The 16,702-nt window shown below is 35.6% G+C and overlaps 1 protein-coding gene across 5 annotated transcripts in view; it reads left to right on the top strand.

Moving 5' to 3' along the window:
- PPP1R13B (protein phosphatase 1 regulatory subunit 13B) overlaps positions 1–16,702 on the top strand; it is a 69,681-nt gene that overhangs the window by 2,069 nt on the left and 50,910 nt on the right. The window contains exon 1 of one of the 5 annotated variants that reach the window (XM_079308879.1): positions 11,808–12,041. The exons of 3 other annotated variants lie outside the window; for them this stretch is intronic. In XM_079308879.1, the coding sequence (XP_079165005.1) occupies positions 11,916–12,041 (126 nt within the window). In that variant the 5' untranslated portion in view covers positions 11,808–11,915. Of the gene's footprint in view, positions 1–11,807; positions 12,042–16,702 lie in introns of those variants that run through there. One more of the 5 variants, XM_079308882.1, reaches the window with a different exon arrangement.

The raw sequence follows: 16,702 nt of genomic DNA, 5'->3' as shown, positions 1-16,702 counted from the left end.
TATGGATGTAAGCTTGTAGAAACAAAAACAAGGTGACAGCTTCATCTTCCATCTCAGCCTGGGTTATGCTTTACATTCATAAAATTCCTGTTGAAAACCCAGCATGCCAAAGACATGCTAAGTCAGAGCAAATGTATTTGCTTCCCATTAGTAACTGACCTATGTGTGGGTTTCAGGTTAGCGTCATACCTTGGGTAGTGCAGTGATTGACTTCTTAGAAAGTTACTTTTTACCCATTTGAGTGTTTCTGCCAGTGTCTGGTGTTACCTTCTTGCTTTTTCAAATGTGGTAGTTGTTTATGTTTATGGGAAGGTGGTTGAAGATTCAGACTTTTTACTATGTTTTTGAAACACACTTCAAAGCATTTTTGAATGACAGATGAATTTTAATAAAAACAAATTGCCTTCCTACAGGGGTAGTAATGTTGCAGATTGCAGCCTACTAAATCCAAGTCCTAAAATAATAAATATTTTATTTTTCTAAAGACATTTTAGATGCTGTTATGGACAGTTTATCAGTGAGGAATATGTATATTTAAATATATATGTATATTTAAATGGACTCATGACAGTCTCAGTTTTTCATCTGGCCTGGACTACAAGGATGAAAAAACCCAACTCCACTCACTGGACTCATCAACAAATAATGTCAAAATAATGTGAACACATGGCTGTAGAACTGGAATAAGTGTTTTAGGTTTTTTACTCAATTTTTTGTATTCTGAGAATAGAAAAGTTAGTGATCTAACTTTTTACCTTAGAGAATTCCTTGACTTCATATTTGTGGAAGCTTTTTTTCCCCTCCTAAACCTGTTGGGTTTTTGTTTGTGGATATTTTGGGGTTTGGGGTTTTTTCTACAATTCACAAAATCACAAAATGGCAAGAGGAGAGATTTTAGACTTACCTACTTGTTCCAACAGTTCATCACCATAGTTTTGCATCGACAAATTAAAACTACATTAAGTTAACAAACTTTAGTGGTTTCTTAAGATTCACATTTATTAGACTTGAAGTAATTGATTTGGGCCACTTTTGCATTGATAATTTTTTTTTTTTGCATTTGTACCACCATTTTAAAGAGTGATGTATCTGAAGTCCTTGTTTTTCTCCTTTGTGTCTGTTATGTTTTGTTCTTCTCCCATTGCATGAGGAAACAGTGTTACTTCTCAGAGGTTTTTATCAATTACAGTTTCTTTTGTGAGTGGGATACTTCCCACTCTGTTCTTCAGCATCCTTTTTTAACAAGGATTTTATTCATTATCCTTTTTCATATTCCTTAATCTGGTTCTGAAAAATGTAGAATAACTATTCTTGATCCTGCACACAGTTGAGCTTGAAGAAAAATTAATGATTTAGACTCCAGTTTTGTCACTTGGGTTTGTTTTTTTTTCCCCTTTGCTTTTCTGACAAGATATATCAGTCGTAAATCCTTTCATTGCCTTCGTGTTCCTATAAGTATGCCTTGAACAGAGGGATATTTTTTCACTGGAAAGTAAAGGCTAGTGTTTCTTACATTCTTGGAATAAATTACAAACCTAGAACCAGTATCTTTTCAAAGATGAAGTCTTTTGGGTTAAAACAACTACAGTTATATTTATTTGCAAAATTATTGAGGCTATAGCTCCTTTTTCAGCCACATAATCTATAATCTCATTGGAGGAACTTAATTATGTGTATTTTTGTCTATTTGCCCCAGTAGAGAGGCTTTTTTGGTGGTATTTTGGAGTTTGTGTTTGAAAGAGGGTTGGAAGCTTTTCCTTAAATAATGCAATTAATGCTTTCTTTTCTTGGATGGTAGTTCCAGAATTACCTCTTCTGTCAAGTATTAGCATTTTCCTTGGGTACAAGAGTGCACACAAGAAAAAAGTCACTGATGAGGAGCACTGTTTTCCCACTTACAAACAAATAAAACACAATAAAAAACTGATGCTTTGGAGAAGCACATAACACTTCCCTTTATTTGCCTTAATTTTGGGTATAATTCTTTCACAGCACTAAAGAATTGTGTAGAGTTTGTATACCATCAATAAAGTGATAAGACAGGTGATGGTGGGTACTGTGTAAGAAATTGTAATGGACTGAATCTTTAGGTGGAAGAGTTGGTATTGCATGTTCTCCTAGCAGAGCTTTTCTGGTTTTGCCTTTAACTCATGAATATCAGTGAGGTTGTAGCTGTCACTCACATTTTTGAAAGCTTCTAAGAGGAACCTTATGGGACTTTCTGTGAGGCTTAGAGCTGCTGGACACATCTGTGTTTTTAGGATTAGGTAGTTGTGAGGGTTGTTTTCATAGAAAGGAGAGTGAAAAGTTAAGAGTGTTTAATGGGTTTATTCTTTTTTTTCCCCAGTTCATTTTGTGGGACACTACAAGTCTTCTCTGAAGATGCCCATGACTAATGCATATTTTATGTTAGAGTAGAGAATTTATACATAAACTCCTGACCCATGAAGATGAATAATAAGACTGATAAAATACAAAGCAAAGATGGATATCTGTTTGAACCATGAGTTCCAACTGATATCTGCAGGAGCTATTTTTCAATTAAGCTGGTGAATTAAGAAAAAGTGGGAGGTTTGGTGGGCTTTTTTTTGTGTGGTTGGGTTTTTTTGTTTGTTTTAAAATGAATATATGTCCTGTGTTCTGTCTAAAACATTTCCCAAATAGTCCAAAGTGGGCATTGTTAATTATATTGCTTATAATTTAATACCAAAATATTCTTAAATTAGTGTCCCCTGTTCTCTTTGCATAGGGAGGTTGCTACTGATATAACTGTACATTGTAGAGGAAGATGTGTCACTTTAATACACTTAAATCAATATTAAGAATTTTCATTATATTAATATGAGCATTTTTCAGTGATATGGAGATAAAATATGTTGTGGTTAATTCTGAACTGTATAGTTCTCAGCAGTACTGATATCCTTGTTTACTGAATAAATCTGAACTGACTGTAGAGAATAATTTGCATGTTTATCAGCCATTATTAATGGAGTTATTTATTGCAACAAAGCTTAAAGGCCATTTCATGGTTTTTTTGGATCATGTCACTACTTTTTTAGGTTGACAGAAATTGGCCTATTCTGTGGTAAAAATGAGTTCATCAGCTTCACCATGTCAACAAAAAGTACTAGACATGTGATAGTCTGCTAATAGAATATTTAAATGTATTTATTAGATATGTGTGGGTCTGTTGAAATGTATGAGAATTTTGAGGGTAAGGATGCTCTCTTGTATGTTAACATAGATGAGTTTGTTGTCCATTGCAGACTCCAGAGAAAATAACTATTTGTTTGACAACAAAATTCCATTCCACCAGACTGATTAATCTAACAAAGCCAAGTTTCATATGAAATACATAATTTAAAAAGCCTTGCTTATTCATGTATTTATATTTAGATGCATACAGCTGTGGAGCAGCCACCATTAAGCCAAGAGTTGCCCATAGACAGCAAAAAGGCAGTGCTTTTTTGTAAAGAATTTGAAGATTTTGTTAATAATGCTTGGTATTAAAATCAGTGCTCATGTTAATTATCTTTTTAAATGTCCAGAAGGGTTAGATTTTTTTTTTTTTTTGCTATATAAACTATAAGCATCTTTAAAAATAAAAACAATCATGGCTGAGAATAGGGATTTGAAGAAGGAAATAAATTATTGCCTGATTAGGGCAGTGAGGGGAAGGCATCTTGCTCCCTTTCCCTCATGACTCACTGTTGGAATTTACAAGTCTTATGTGTTTGTCTAAATTAAAAGCTTAGTATTACCATACATTAATTACATGCACAAGCTCAAAATACTTAACCTCTTAAATGGATGTGCTAGCCTGGGATATAAGAGGTTCATTCCTGGGTTTGTATCAGACCCTAGCAAGAGGAGATGGTAACATTTTTTTTCTTAAATTGAAAAATTATATTATTAGGTAATCCCAAATATCTTTGAAATCCTTCTGAATTTATGAACAGTTTTTCCATCAGCCTTGAATCCAGTGTTTCATTTGTTCTTAAATTGTGGCACCATTTTTAAGTAAATAAATACTCTAAGGCATGAATTTTAACTGTACTTCAGGCTGGTACATTTTTCTGGGAGTTGGGAAATCTGCCATTATCATCTATTAAACTTGAAAGCGTGTAATAATCTTGAATGTGTTAGGCAATTTATCAGTGGAGTGTGCTCAATTTTTTGAGGTTCTGGAAGATATTTTTTTATGACCAACAATAATAGAATTATATTGTGCAATAATAGACCCCATCCTTCAGAGGCAGATTTTTGTGTCAAAGGCAACAATAGTACCTGGAGGACAAAGCATAAATTCTGTAATAACTCAAAGGACAAGCAGAAATATGAACTGCTTAGTGGAGGAACAAAAGGTGTTTTGAACTTCAATTTCAGTCACTTTGCCTGGGTTTTAGGTCGCCCTGTTATTTTTCTTAGATCATGCTTAGCAGCAGGTACATGTGCTGTACTGGAGAGCAGGTTTATCATCGTGGTGCAGTAGGATGTCAGAGCAGCTGATTCCTTTTGGGGCTGCGGTTTCACAATAGGGATGAGCTGGGTTAACCATTTCCTTGCAGCTCTGGAAGAGGCTGCTTCCTCTTCCTTGCTGCTCATTCCCACCATTGGCTGTGAATGGACTGCACTGCTTGTCTTAGTAAACCCATCCAGCTCGCTAAAAATGTGAAAATATCTGTACCCAAAGAACATTGAAAAGATTTCTGTACACGTGGGTATATATGTTAGTGTATGTTAGTGTGTGTGTATTCATTGACTGTTGTCCTTGTTGGTACAGGAGGCAGCAGACTGCTTGGTCTGATTGATAACAAAGAAGGGGATGGGCAAGTGCAATCTTTCTCTCTTCAAGTGTTTTTGTTTATTCAGTTTAGTTTATTGCGGTGCTCTACCCCAGGCAATGTATTTTGAACAGGTGAGTAGAGCAGTGAGGTGAAACTAAAGTGCAGTGCAGTAATGTTACTTCAGAGATAAGTTATGGTATCACCAGTTTCCACATCTTTATTGTATACTTAGTGATGCTTTACATTTTTTTCTGAAATGGGGAAAAGTAAGGGATATTGGTTTTCGGCAAAATATGTGGTCTTTGAGGAAATCTTGAGAAGCAAATATAAAACTGAGACACAAAAAAATGGAAAACCAATAAAACTTAACTGGCAGTTGCTAGTCTGTCATAATTTCCTTCTTTTTTAGATTCATAGTGTATTCTAGCCTAGTTCATTGGTAGTGGAAGTACAATTAAGATTTTTGTTTTAGTTTCCAGTTCACTGCTTTGCTTAGCAGTAGAATTCTATTTATGTGTGAAGAGTCTGTAGCTATAAAATACTTTATTTAAGGAATTCCAACTCCAGCAGGAAGCAATCTCATCTAAACTTGCATATGTTGTAGATACTGTATTTAACCTATGTATCCTTATGTCTAAGTTTGACAAAAGGATTTCAGTGTTCACATGATTAAACTTTCTTTTATAAATTGAGAATGGGGGAAGAAATTGAGGCTTCAGTTTTGTGTACGTGAAATGGATGTAACTGCAGGGGTTGCTGATGTCCTGCATCCCTGCTGCCCCCTCTCTTGTATGGGCTCTCTCTGATATTTATCTGTTTCTGTGCTGAGCTGTTTGCAAACTCAGCAGGAAGTTGTTTGCCTTTACTTTTTTTTTTTTTCATTCTTTTGTTTCCTTTTTTTTTTTTTTTTTTTTTTTTTTTTTTTTTTTTTTTTTTTTTTCCTGCCAGGATACTTCTCTGCCAGCTGAGCACACTGAAACTGACACAGTGCAGGGTCAGATAAGCACTGGAACCAGCACAAGAAAGGGCAGAAGTGTGTAGATTGCAGGAAGGATGTAATCACTTTTATCAGTTTAGGTTTGGATCTTGTAGCCTGAAATGACTCCATGGTGGTGAATGAATATGGATGGGGAGATGGATTCATACCAAAATCATTGAGATCTATGTCCAAAATGGCAAAGAAGCATAAACTCCCTGCTCTCTGAAGTCAGAACAAATAAACAGTGAGTTTCTAAGATCTCTGCTAGGCTAATCTAGGAGAGTCTCTGCAGTCTCAAATCCCATGCTTATAAGCACAGTGCATTGACTAGCATCTGAATTAATTCTGTATTCTAATCTCTTGGGAGCCAGTTGGACACTGGCAGACCAGTAAGCCTTGTTCTCCTTAAATGCAGTGTGTGTCTGTCCAGACTTACTAAGATGAATAGCTGAGTATTGTTGAGAGTTCCCATATTAGATGGGAAAGGTAGACAGAGCTGCATTAAGGTGTGGAGAAAAGTCTTGCCTGCATTGCTCTCTGGTGTTTAAAGGGAGAGAAACAGATTGGTTTGAGATTGGCAAGGTTTACCACATCCAGTACATTCTATATAGGCTTACCTATATAGAATTTTTTTTTTTTTTTTTTTAGTTTCTCTAAGAAGCTGGGTAAAGTCTTAGTTTATAGTAACAGGTACAGTTTAAGTTGAAAACACATATTTTGAATGTGTTTTTGCACGAGAAAATCCTTTTCTAATCCAGTTTCCTAATGCAATTTGTCTAATTTATGTTTCAAGACAGTGCTGCACCTGTTGGTGTTCTTTTTGCTGCTCTGCAGGTGATAGTTTCAACATACTAATGGTGCTTTCAACATAATTCAACTTATTTTTCTTTGCCTCCTCCTCTTCCCCCCATGCTTACTACTTTATAAACAAACATGCTTCAGAAAGCATATCTGACTATTTTCTGAAATCTTAACCAGGGTGGTGGTCAAAATCTGTTCTGAATTTATTCTATCTAGGTAGAAGGGTTTTCAAATTACCTAAATCCCAAAAGTTGTCATAATATGTGTTTAATAAATGTTTCTTGTGTCTTAATCACTTCCTCTGAAAAGATAAAATGTAAGGAGAAGATATTTTCACATTGCTATGGTATAATTGATCTGTGTTTTATAGAGACAATGTGATAGCCAGAGCATAACCATGTGATGGTATGGAGAGCATAGGAAACTAGTATTCTAGAAAGTTTAAACAGTTCAACCAGTGGTTATTTGACTGAAACTGTGACCCACTGGCAGCTTAACTAACTTGTTTGGGCATCTCAGAAAGCATCTGTGAAGCCATTGCTTGCAAATCCTACAAGTATATATATATCAAAGTAGTCAAACCAGGTTCTTAGTGTTGAAGTTGCTATTCAGATCTATCCACAGAGAAGTGATTACATTTTACTGCTGTGTATTTAAAATGCAAGTTCTTAGAAACAAAATTTTGAATGATTTTTCAGGCTAGTGAACAGGTTAATTACTATTCAGGCAGCAAACAGTTGGACTGTAGATATGCTTTGAAACAGTGTCTTGTAAAAATAAACTATGAAACTCCTCTCTGTGTGCAGCTTCATCTCTGCATGCAGCTCTGAATGTCTCAGCACGCCTGATGCTTAATTTCCTAATGTACTGTTTTATTGTCCCAAGTCATCTAAGTTTTAGTCAATTTTAGCTGCAAGTCTGAATCACATATTCCTGATTGTGGAAAAAAGATATGTAATGGTTGACCTCCTTTACACTTCTAAATCATGTCAGGATCAATGCAATTATTTTACAACCATATCACATGGATTTGAGTCTATTCTAGCCCATGCCATCTTTTCAGTCCTTTTTCTGAATAGTTTTTTCGTGTACTAATAGTGCAGTGTAGCTGTCATTTTATAGTTATTTATTAACACTTCAGCAAGGGCTTGTTGGATAGGGGAAGGTGCTATACATATCCAAGCTTTACACTCAAACAAATAAATTTTAAGTCTTGTTTGCAGTGTTCTCTTCCTGCCAAATTCCTGACTGCGGTACTTTATTTTTACTTCCCCACCCCCCAGATGGTGGAGAGCAATAGTATTTGTTTTTGTCAAAGTGTTAGGAGGTGAAGTCATGAAGGAGGTTTAAATCAGTTTAAATTCTCTTTAAACTATTAACTGTTCCGTTTACCCCAGTGTGATTTTGAAATCCAGTTCAATACTTATGTTGGAAAAATGTAATTTATATATAAAGTATTTTATTTTTGCTCATTTTTAGCTAAACATAAAGTACTTTTGAATTTGATCTGTTTTCATATGTACCAACCTTTAGAATATTTTGATAGAGGAATTTTTGTGTTTAGCGTTCAAAATTATAATCTCAAAAAGCATTTTAAGGGACATAAAAGACAGACTAAAGCAGAGGATTTACTGTACAGTGTTTCTAATATGGTATTTTTATGTCTCTGGGTGTTTTATAACATTCAACCTGACAAATCTTTGTGATTTGAGTCTTCAAGGCATTACTGGATTACCCCCATTTGCTGCTGCTCCCTTCCCCCAGCCATCTGAATCTACCAAATACTGCTCAGTGCACTCTCTGAGTTCTGAAAAACTGAGAAGCTTTGACACAAAATTACAAGTAAGCTTGATCTGGAGGTTCATGTAGTTGCCCTTATCTTCTCCCAGCAGCAAAAACCTTTTGGTCAGCTTTTTCTTATTGTCTCTCTAATGATTTAGAAATTTTTCAAGCATTGAGGTTTCTACAGCCTCTCTTCTTCCAGTGCTCAGGGATGAGTCTTCTGATGTGTCTGAATTTTTCTTCCTCCCTCCCCACCTGAAGTAGGGACCAAAGTGATTCTTCTTGTTAAGTAATGCAGTTTTCTTGTGAGACAAGATGTGTTCAAATATGTGAAAGAAAGCAGAAATATGGAGGTTTTAATGTAGATCTGTTTTTATATATTAATGTATGTAATCATACTGGAATAAACAGTCTGGTTTCTTGTGGGCTTAGGGGTGCCACTGTATTTCTTTTGGAGAGCAGATTGCAAAATCCCTTCCATACACTCCATCCTCATGTGGGAAAAGGAAACATGCTCTCCAGACTCATTCTCTGTGTAGGTTATTAAGAGTACAGGTGTTAGTGCAATGGAACATCATGTTTTTACCTCAGTGCAATAGGTTTAAGAAATGTATAAACTTAGTTGTCAGTTTACCAAAGTGGAAGTGATATGTAAACCTAGGTACCTGTCTCATTAAGTGTTATTAATTTATAATGATCTGTGAAAATATTGATTTTGTTATTGTTGCAGGGTTTCGTTTTTGTTTGTTTGTTTTACTTTTTCCAGTATGAGCCATGGATTTTTGATTGATCCTACTGCAGAAACAGAAAGAGAATACATAGAAAAAACCCCAAGGTGTTTGGGCTTTTTAAATCTTGGATGCAATTAATAAAGTTAATTTTCATCTGGATGTAATATTAAGGTGTCTGTTTAGATTAATATTCCACAAATATGGAAAAGCTTAAGCTAAGCAGAGAGCCTCTGTGCAATCATGTATATTTGTAGTTAAGCATGTTTAAATAAATTATACATTTGCACATTCAGCATGTACAATATGGCTTATATAGCAAGAGAAGTGACTATTGTGAAAGAGTAAAATAGGCAAAGTGAAACAAAAGTTACTAAAGAAATTTAAAGTTATTGCTAATTTCAAGTTATACCCTGCATGGAGTATGGTGTTATATTCCTTCTGAACTCTTACTTTTCTTCTTACTTGTTCATTACTTCTCTAAGTATTCTTAGCTGCTCACATCCATCAGTTTTCATCTCTAGCTTTATATTCAGTGGTTTTCCATTTTGTGTAGACATTTGATGCAAAGTTGTATACATTTTAGAGAATTAGAGTTTTGAATTTTCCTTTATATCCTTTTTCCTACGTCATTCTTTGTAGTTTTCAGAGATCACGAGTGTCTTTATATTAAAGTACTTTAGTGGGATCACAGACTGCAATTGCTTTCCTGCTGAGTGATTTACATAATCTGCAGGTGTATAGATTTGCTACAGATGAGCTTTGTCACACGGGGCAAGATTTCTTGGATCTTACATGGGATTTTTTTGCATTTAATGTAGAACAACTTATGTCAGTGAAACAGTGCATGTATCTTACCTCCTTCATTTAGAACATTCAAAATTTCTTGGAGATTTAGTGAGAAAAATCTCCTTCTTTCTTTAAGTTAGGAATTTTGAGGCTGATACATTAAACAACCAGAGGCTGGTGTTCCTACATCTCTACATATATCCTAGATTTGTATTTACCTATCTTACACTAACAGCCAAATGCCTTCACTGGATCAGGTACTCAGTGTGGAGATGATACTTTCATAAAACATAAGGGGCTACCCTGTATTTGTATTGGGGTTTTATTTATCTGATTTAATAAATTACACACAGATGTTTTCAGTTATTTTAGGATGGATGAGAGGATGAAAGGGAAATTCAGTGACACATGTTTATTTTATTTGAAAGAAATTTGTTTATTTGAAAGAACCCAATTATCCAATATGACAGCTTTAGTGTTTGATTCTCCCATATACTGCTGGTCTGCATGTCTGTCTTGCCTTCCTAAGTCAGGCTTTTATAAGTTTGGGGGGCAGTTTAGAAGAATTCTGACCATAGCCATGGTTGAAAGAGTGGCACAATATGTGTTAAAACAGGCCCAGCTTTTCCTCTCAAATATTTATTCATGTGATAGTTTGTTTTTCTGGCAGATCAAGATACAATCTGGTTTTGGAGAACAACCAGATTAGATTTTTTCCATCCTTCCTAAAGCAAAACAACCCTTCCCTTTTAAGACATAACCTTGAGTTTCTCATTTATTTAAAATGTTCTTAGTTGCTAATAGGTTAATTCTTTTTAAGCTGAAGTGTTTTAAACATCTGACACTATTCTACCAATGATATTCTCAATAAATCTCTCAACATGGTACTTGTTTGCTGAGCAGGAAGGAAGAATACAGCATAGGATCAGAATGTTTTTGTTAGTGACAAAATGTGTTATGGGAGGACAGTACTGATTGGGAATGTGGAAGCATTTTAAACAAAGTATCTCTTTAGTTTTGTCCGTTCTGCTGCTGCTGCTGGTAGGGAAGGGTAAAGTAAAAATGCTGTGGCTCACAAGCAAAGTTAAGAGCTGCCTGCTTTTCTGTTCTTGCAGTTAATGTGCAAGGTGCTACACAGAATGTGGCTCAGCTCTGAGATGGATTGTCTGGTTCTGCTGATATTTCATAGTGTGGGTCAGTTTGTTTGGGTTTATTTTTGTTTTGTTTTTACTTTTGGGTCCCTCCTCTCTCCATTTGCTCTAGGAAGGGAATGGATCAGGCTGGAGAATTTTGCTTTGCTCCTGCAGTTGTAGGGCAGGGGCTGCACTGTTGGTGCCATTGCACTGCCTGTTGCCCACATCCGATCCTGGTTTGTGTTGACAGGAAAGATGATAAACATTTGCTGTCCCTTGACATGACCAGACAGTCAGAAACATAGTTTACTGTTTATATTCTCTGCTGCTTGAATTATGTCCAGACTTTGCCAAGAATGGAGTAGTGCCTGAACTATAGTATATTTAGGCATAAATATATGGTGGTGTTTGTTTTAAACTGGTTGTTCAATTTAAAACATCTTTTGATTTAAGAAAATGTGTCATGGAAATGTCTTTTCACAATTGTTAGGATCATTTGCTCTTAAGACTTCTGCTCCTGTCATTGCCCCTTTCAACAGGAAAATCACTTCTGGATCTCTTGAGACAATCAGAGCCTTACATGTAAATTTATTTAAAATAAATACTATTTGTCATTATTATAATAGCAACAAAGACTACTATTGCACAATGAGAGGATAACAGAACTCCCCTACTGCAACCTTGCCTAATTAGGTGAAACTTGATCTAGCCTATCTTGTTCCTGTCACAACTGTGGCCTGTCTTGTTTCTTTAGAACATCTTATCACTGCTCGTCATTACTGCCTGAATTCATGTGCCAGTAGACCAAAAATACTCCATTTAAGTAGTTTTTCACTGTAGTTGTTGCACAGAAACTGTTATTAGGCTTTAGCTTTACATAACATTTTTATATTCACTGCTATTTACAACTGTCCACATGAAGAATATTTTAAGGATGGTTCTTCAGAATATTGTAAAAGCATCAAAAGGGAAATCTTGGTTACGGAAAAAGACTGGACTTAAACCTAAACAGTGGACCAAGAACAGAATTATAAAAGAGAAGGTGGGAAAACATTTGTTTTTGTTTATTTGCTGTAATCTTAAAAGGATTTTGGATTTCTTTTTGTAAAACCAAGCAGTGAATCTTTATAATAGATTAGAGTGTGTGTGTGTGTGCGTCTGTCTGTCTGTGAGATTTTTACTTGAAGATCAGGGATTATTGCTTTATATGAGTTTCTTCTGTATATAAAATGCCTGAAATTTTTAATTTTACCTTGCATAGCTTGATGTAGTAGTAGTAGTAGTAGTAGTAGTAGTAGTAGTAGTTTTTTATTCAACCAAAGTAGACTTTTGAGTATTAAACAATACCTTTTAATTTTTACCCTGCCACCTTAAAAGTAAAGAAATGTTTTGGAAAAAGTTATTCCACTCTGATGGAAGGAAAATTCTGCTGGCTTGCCTGTTGAATCCCCAAGGATGTATTCACTTTTCATTTACTATTTTTTTACCAAGCCAGATAACATCTTTACATCTAAGATTGAATGGCTGGTATTCCCTGAAAGCAATGCACTAAACAATCAGTATTTTGTTAATACTTCCTGCTTAGTGGAAGAAAGCTATGGTAGTACTTTCTGCATTCACACTATTGAAAATAAAGAAGAAAGGGTAGTGCTGGTCCCATTTGCAGCACTGCATATGGTTGTGTGTCTGTAGATTTAGTAGAAACTGTTCTTTGTTTGTAAAATGATGAAATTATGTTTGGTGCTGCAAATCACCTTTATTATTTGACAAAAAGCGTGATCTTTGGTTAAAATACCCTGTTGGTTGGTTTTGTTTTGGTTTGTGGTTTAGATTTTTTTGTTTGGTGGGGTGTTTTTTTCATATTTTGTGGAAAGGTTTGTAAAAGAAAAGATACAAATGCCTGCCTGTCTTTATATCCTATGCTTTTTCAAAGGGATGATTTTTCAATGCAGTAGGTAGGCCAGGCTTTTCTGGAATTCAGTGGATTTTGGATGACTTTGCTGTAGCTGTTGACAAGGTCGAACACAAGACTGTAGAAACATCAGCACCTCCCTGTCCTTAACCTTGGCCAAAGTATTTTTAATAATTTGAGAACATTCAGTTCTATGATACAAATTCAGTGGGACACTTCTGTTACATGTAGATTTTGAAGATTTTCTTTCAGGAAAATTGACTCAAACTGTCACACTGAGCTCTGCTCTTCAGCATTGTCTGGTGTTGTCAGACTGAGCTTTCTTTCCAAGTAAATTGCAGTGTTGCTAATGCCAATATGCAAAAAAGCTTGAATGGGACTTTGCTCCATATCCCCATCCAATGAAAATAAAATGCTAAATATTTTTGTCTTTCTTATCTGTCATCTGGTTCTCGAGTCTTAGTGGAGGGTGTCCTTTTTTGCAGAGTTTGGGCTTCAGGAGGTTTTCTCTGTGTGTGGTTTTTTTCTGGTTTGGGTTTGTGAGTGGGGGTTTTTTGTTGGCTTTTGTGCATGGTTCTTTGGTTTGGGTGGGGATTTTTTTAAAACCTTTCATTTTAGTAAACACAACTTTTTTTTTTTTCCCTTGACTGGAAAGCTGAGATTATTATGTAATAAAAGGATCTCTGAAGATGAGTCATCTTGAATTCATTTAGTTTTGATTTTAATTTATTGTCAGTTCACCTGGGTGTACTGCGAATTTTGCAGCACTACAGTTGTGTTTTTCTTCAGCCACATCTTCCTTAATGATTTGGAGAATAAAATATTTAAGAGTATTTTTAACATGTTATTCATATCTCATCAGTTGATGAAATTGAATGGGCGGTTTATACTTAAGGACTATTTTAGCAAACTCATGATGCCTTTGAGGTGTGGCATACTGATTACTCTGCCAGGTATGAAAGATTTAGACCTCTGAACATTAGAACTAAGTGATGTGTGGGATGTTGTACAATGAGATGCAGTTGTAGTGCCACAGGGGATCCTCCCTCCTGTTCCCGTGGTGCTGTGAGGTCACACCTGACCTTGTACTGGGGGTCCCCACATAACTCTGAACCATTTGGTTTGGAGGACCCTGACCTGAAGATGTGAAGAATAGTAGAACTGTGAGCATCATGTTTTATTAAATAGAGCTGGTGGAGTTTATGTGCAATTGGAAAGATCACTGTTCCAGTACAGCCTTATTTTGATCGGGAGTCTTGCTGTCCTCCAACCCTCTGACCTTTCCTGGGTATTAGTAGTGTTCTGTGCATTTGCAAATGCAGCAACTGCTGCAGTTTTCTGAGAGTTTAGTAAGAATCCATTATTGGAATTCTCATATTTATAGGCCTTATCAATTTCCAAAATCCTTTGTTATAGCTAGGCTTTTGCTAGTTTCTTAAATTAGAATTTTATTTTTTTTCTTTTTACTTTTTAATTAATCAGCACAAAACTTTGACAGCTGATTTTAATTGGTATGTTTCAAGGTGCTTTAGATAAATATCATTGAAATTAGGCAGGCAGTACTAGATGAACTTTGTCATTGGAACATTCACAGAAAAAAAAATTCCAGAAGATAAAAAAGGGTATCCTTAATGAAGACAGCAAATATCAAAAAAAACCTCTGAACTTCTTCAGAGGTGCTTGATTTGAAGATCAGTTTTCTGCTCTTGGCTGATAGATGGTAAGACCCATGTGCAATAATCCTCTAAGAAATCATATAATGCTAATTTGCAAGGTGGGAACTTACATATTGAGTTGTCATGATCATTGTAAGCATCAACTGATTAGAACAGAAAGTCTTTCAAGAAGAGTCTCCAGCTTCCACCTCTTAATAATAATTGTGTATATCATGAAAGCTAGCATATGCCCCACTAAATAGTGAAAGAAAGCAAAATTTCAGAGCCCTGTTTTGGGAAGAATAAAAGTCTCTCCATTTTTAATCTGTGTTGTGTGATGGAGAAATGTGCTCAGCAAGAATCTGTCAGAGTACCTGGAATTATCTCTGTGTTCCAAAGTCTCTTACATGGTAACTGGTGTCTTTACAGTCCTTGGGTAGAAGTATTTGCATCAAGGAGCAACAACAAGATCTCTTGCTGTTTCTCCAGATGTATCAATTTAGGAATCAAGCCAAAAGATAATATGATGCAGGGATGTTGAACTCATTCTGTAGCAAGTGCCAAATTATATTTTCCACTAGAAAACATCACAAGAGGCATGTTTTATAGATTTCTCTAACTTCAGGCTGTGTTGCTTTAGCTGATGATGATAAATATTGCACTTGGACAGATACCCTTCTAAAATAGCAGTTTTATATGTAATGCAATCTCTGTTTTTTTCATTTGTCTCTTTTAAACTATAATATTTTTCCCTGCTGTAGCCACAAGTTTACTGCCCACCTTTTAAATTTTATCTAAATCTCAGCTCCTGCTTGATTTCCTGTCTGAATCTAAAACAAGGTATTTCAATGTTTGAAGAAATAACAAACAGCTTCCCTAAAGATAATGTCTGGAGATCTGGCAGTGGTTCATTCCCATGGATTGACTCTGACTTGTTATATAGCAAAATGTAGTCTAAAATCTGATATAGGATTATAATGTCTAAATGATGTCACTCTTCTGTCCTAGGCAGATGCTATAAACTTAACATTTGTTATAGGTCAGTTGTTTTTTTTAGCCCTGTTGATATCTTGCTTCTCACAGCCTGTAGTCTGTGGGTTATTTTCATTGTTTACACAAGTGAACTCTTAGTTGCTGTTGTTTTCATTAGGTATTATTTTCCTGGAGTTCTGGAAGTCTTTCAGTTAACTGCTGTGTACCTTTCATTTAACAGTTTGTGGATCTGTCTTGCTGCTGATAGTTGCTGTTTTCTCCTTTAGGAAAATGCTGGCTTATTTCCCTACCCTACAGAAAGCCTGTCCCTGCAGGAGTAAGGGGCTTCAGATTCCAGATCTACAATGATGCTGTAGCTCTTTTTCTGTCAAAGAAAAGGAAATGTCATAAGTGTCCCCTCAGCAAATAAATACTAGGTAGATGTAGGTTTTTGAAATAGCCTGAGTCCTGTTGAGCAGCCATAAAGGGGCAAAGGGAACAGTCCTGGAACTCCTGAGTGGAAATCTCTGTGGTTCTGTCAGTTCTTTGAGCCTTCACAGCCTCTAGGTCTTCAACAAGATTTCCCTACACTTCTATAAGATTTTCTTTTAAATCTATACTTCTGCATTTCTATAAGAGGAACTAAACTCCTCAGTAATAGGAGAGAAATACTTAATTGAAATGATTCCTGTGCTTCACCAAGAGAAGTTATTTTATGCACAAGTATTGTCTGACAAGGTCCTGGTTGTGCTTTCTGTGGGCAGGTTGTCTAGTGCAGAGTATGGTGAAGGTGGATCTCAACATGGGTCAATTTTCTTGGTTTTTTTAGTGATTGCAAAATCATAAGTTAATGTAACTGGCATATGAGCTGATGAAAAACAAAAAAGCTTTTATGAGTTAAGTATATTGAAGTATATGTAGGCAACACGAAATTTTCAGATTTGATCAAAATCAAATGTTGACCATAAATAATATGACCTTGCTGATATTTTTGAGTAACCTCATGAATGCTTCAGTGTACCAATAGTAAAATGTAAGGTTTTAACGTTTGTTAGTAGCCCATAGCTGAATACTTTACATTTTTAGTGTCTAAGATTTGCCCCTGGCTTTGTGGATTCTTTTGCAGGCCATATAGAGGCAGCTATCTTCAAATTTGAAAGTGTA

The sequence above is a fragment of the Erithacus rubecula genome (assembly GCF_903797595.1).
Source record: "Erithacus rubecula genome assembly, chromosome: 6".
Taxonomy (NCBI): domain Eukaryota; kingdom Metazoa; phylum Chordata; class Aves; order Passeriformes; family Muscicapidae; genus Erithacus; species Erithacus rubecula.
This window is presented reverse-complemented; position numbering and strand designations above follow the sequence as displayed.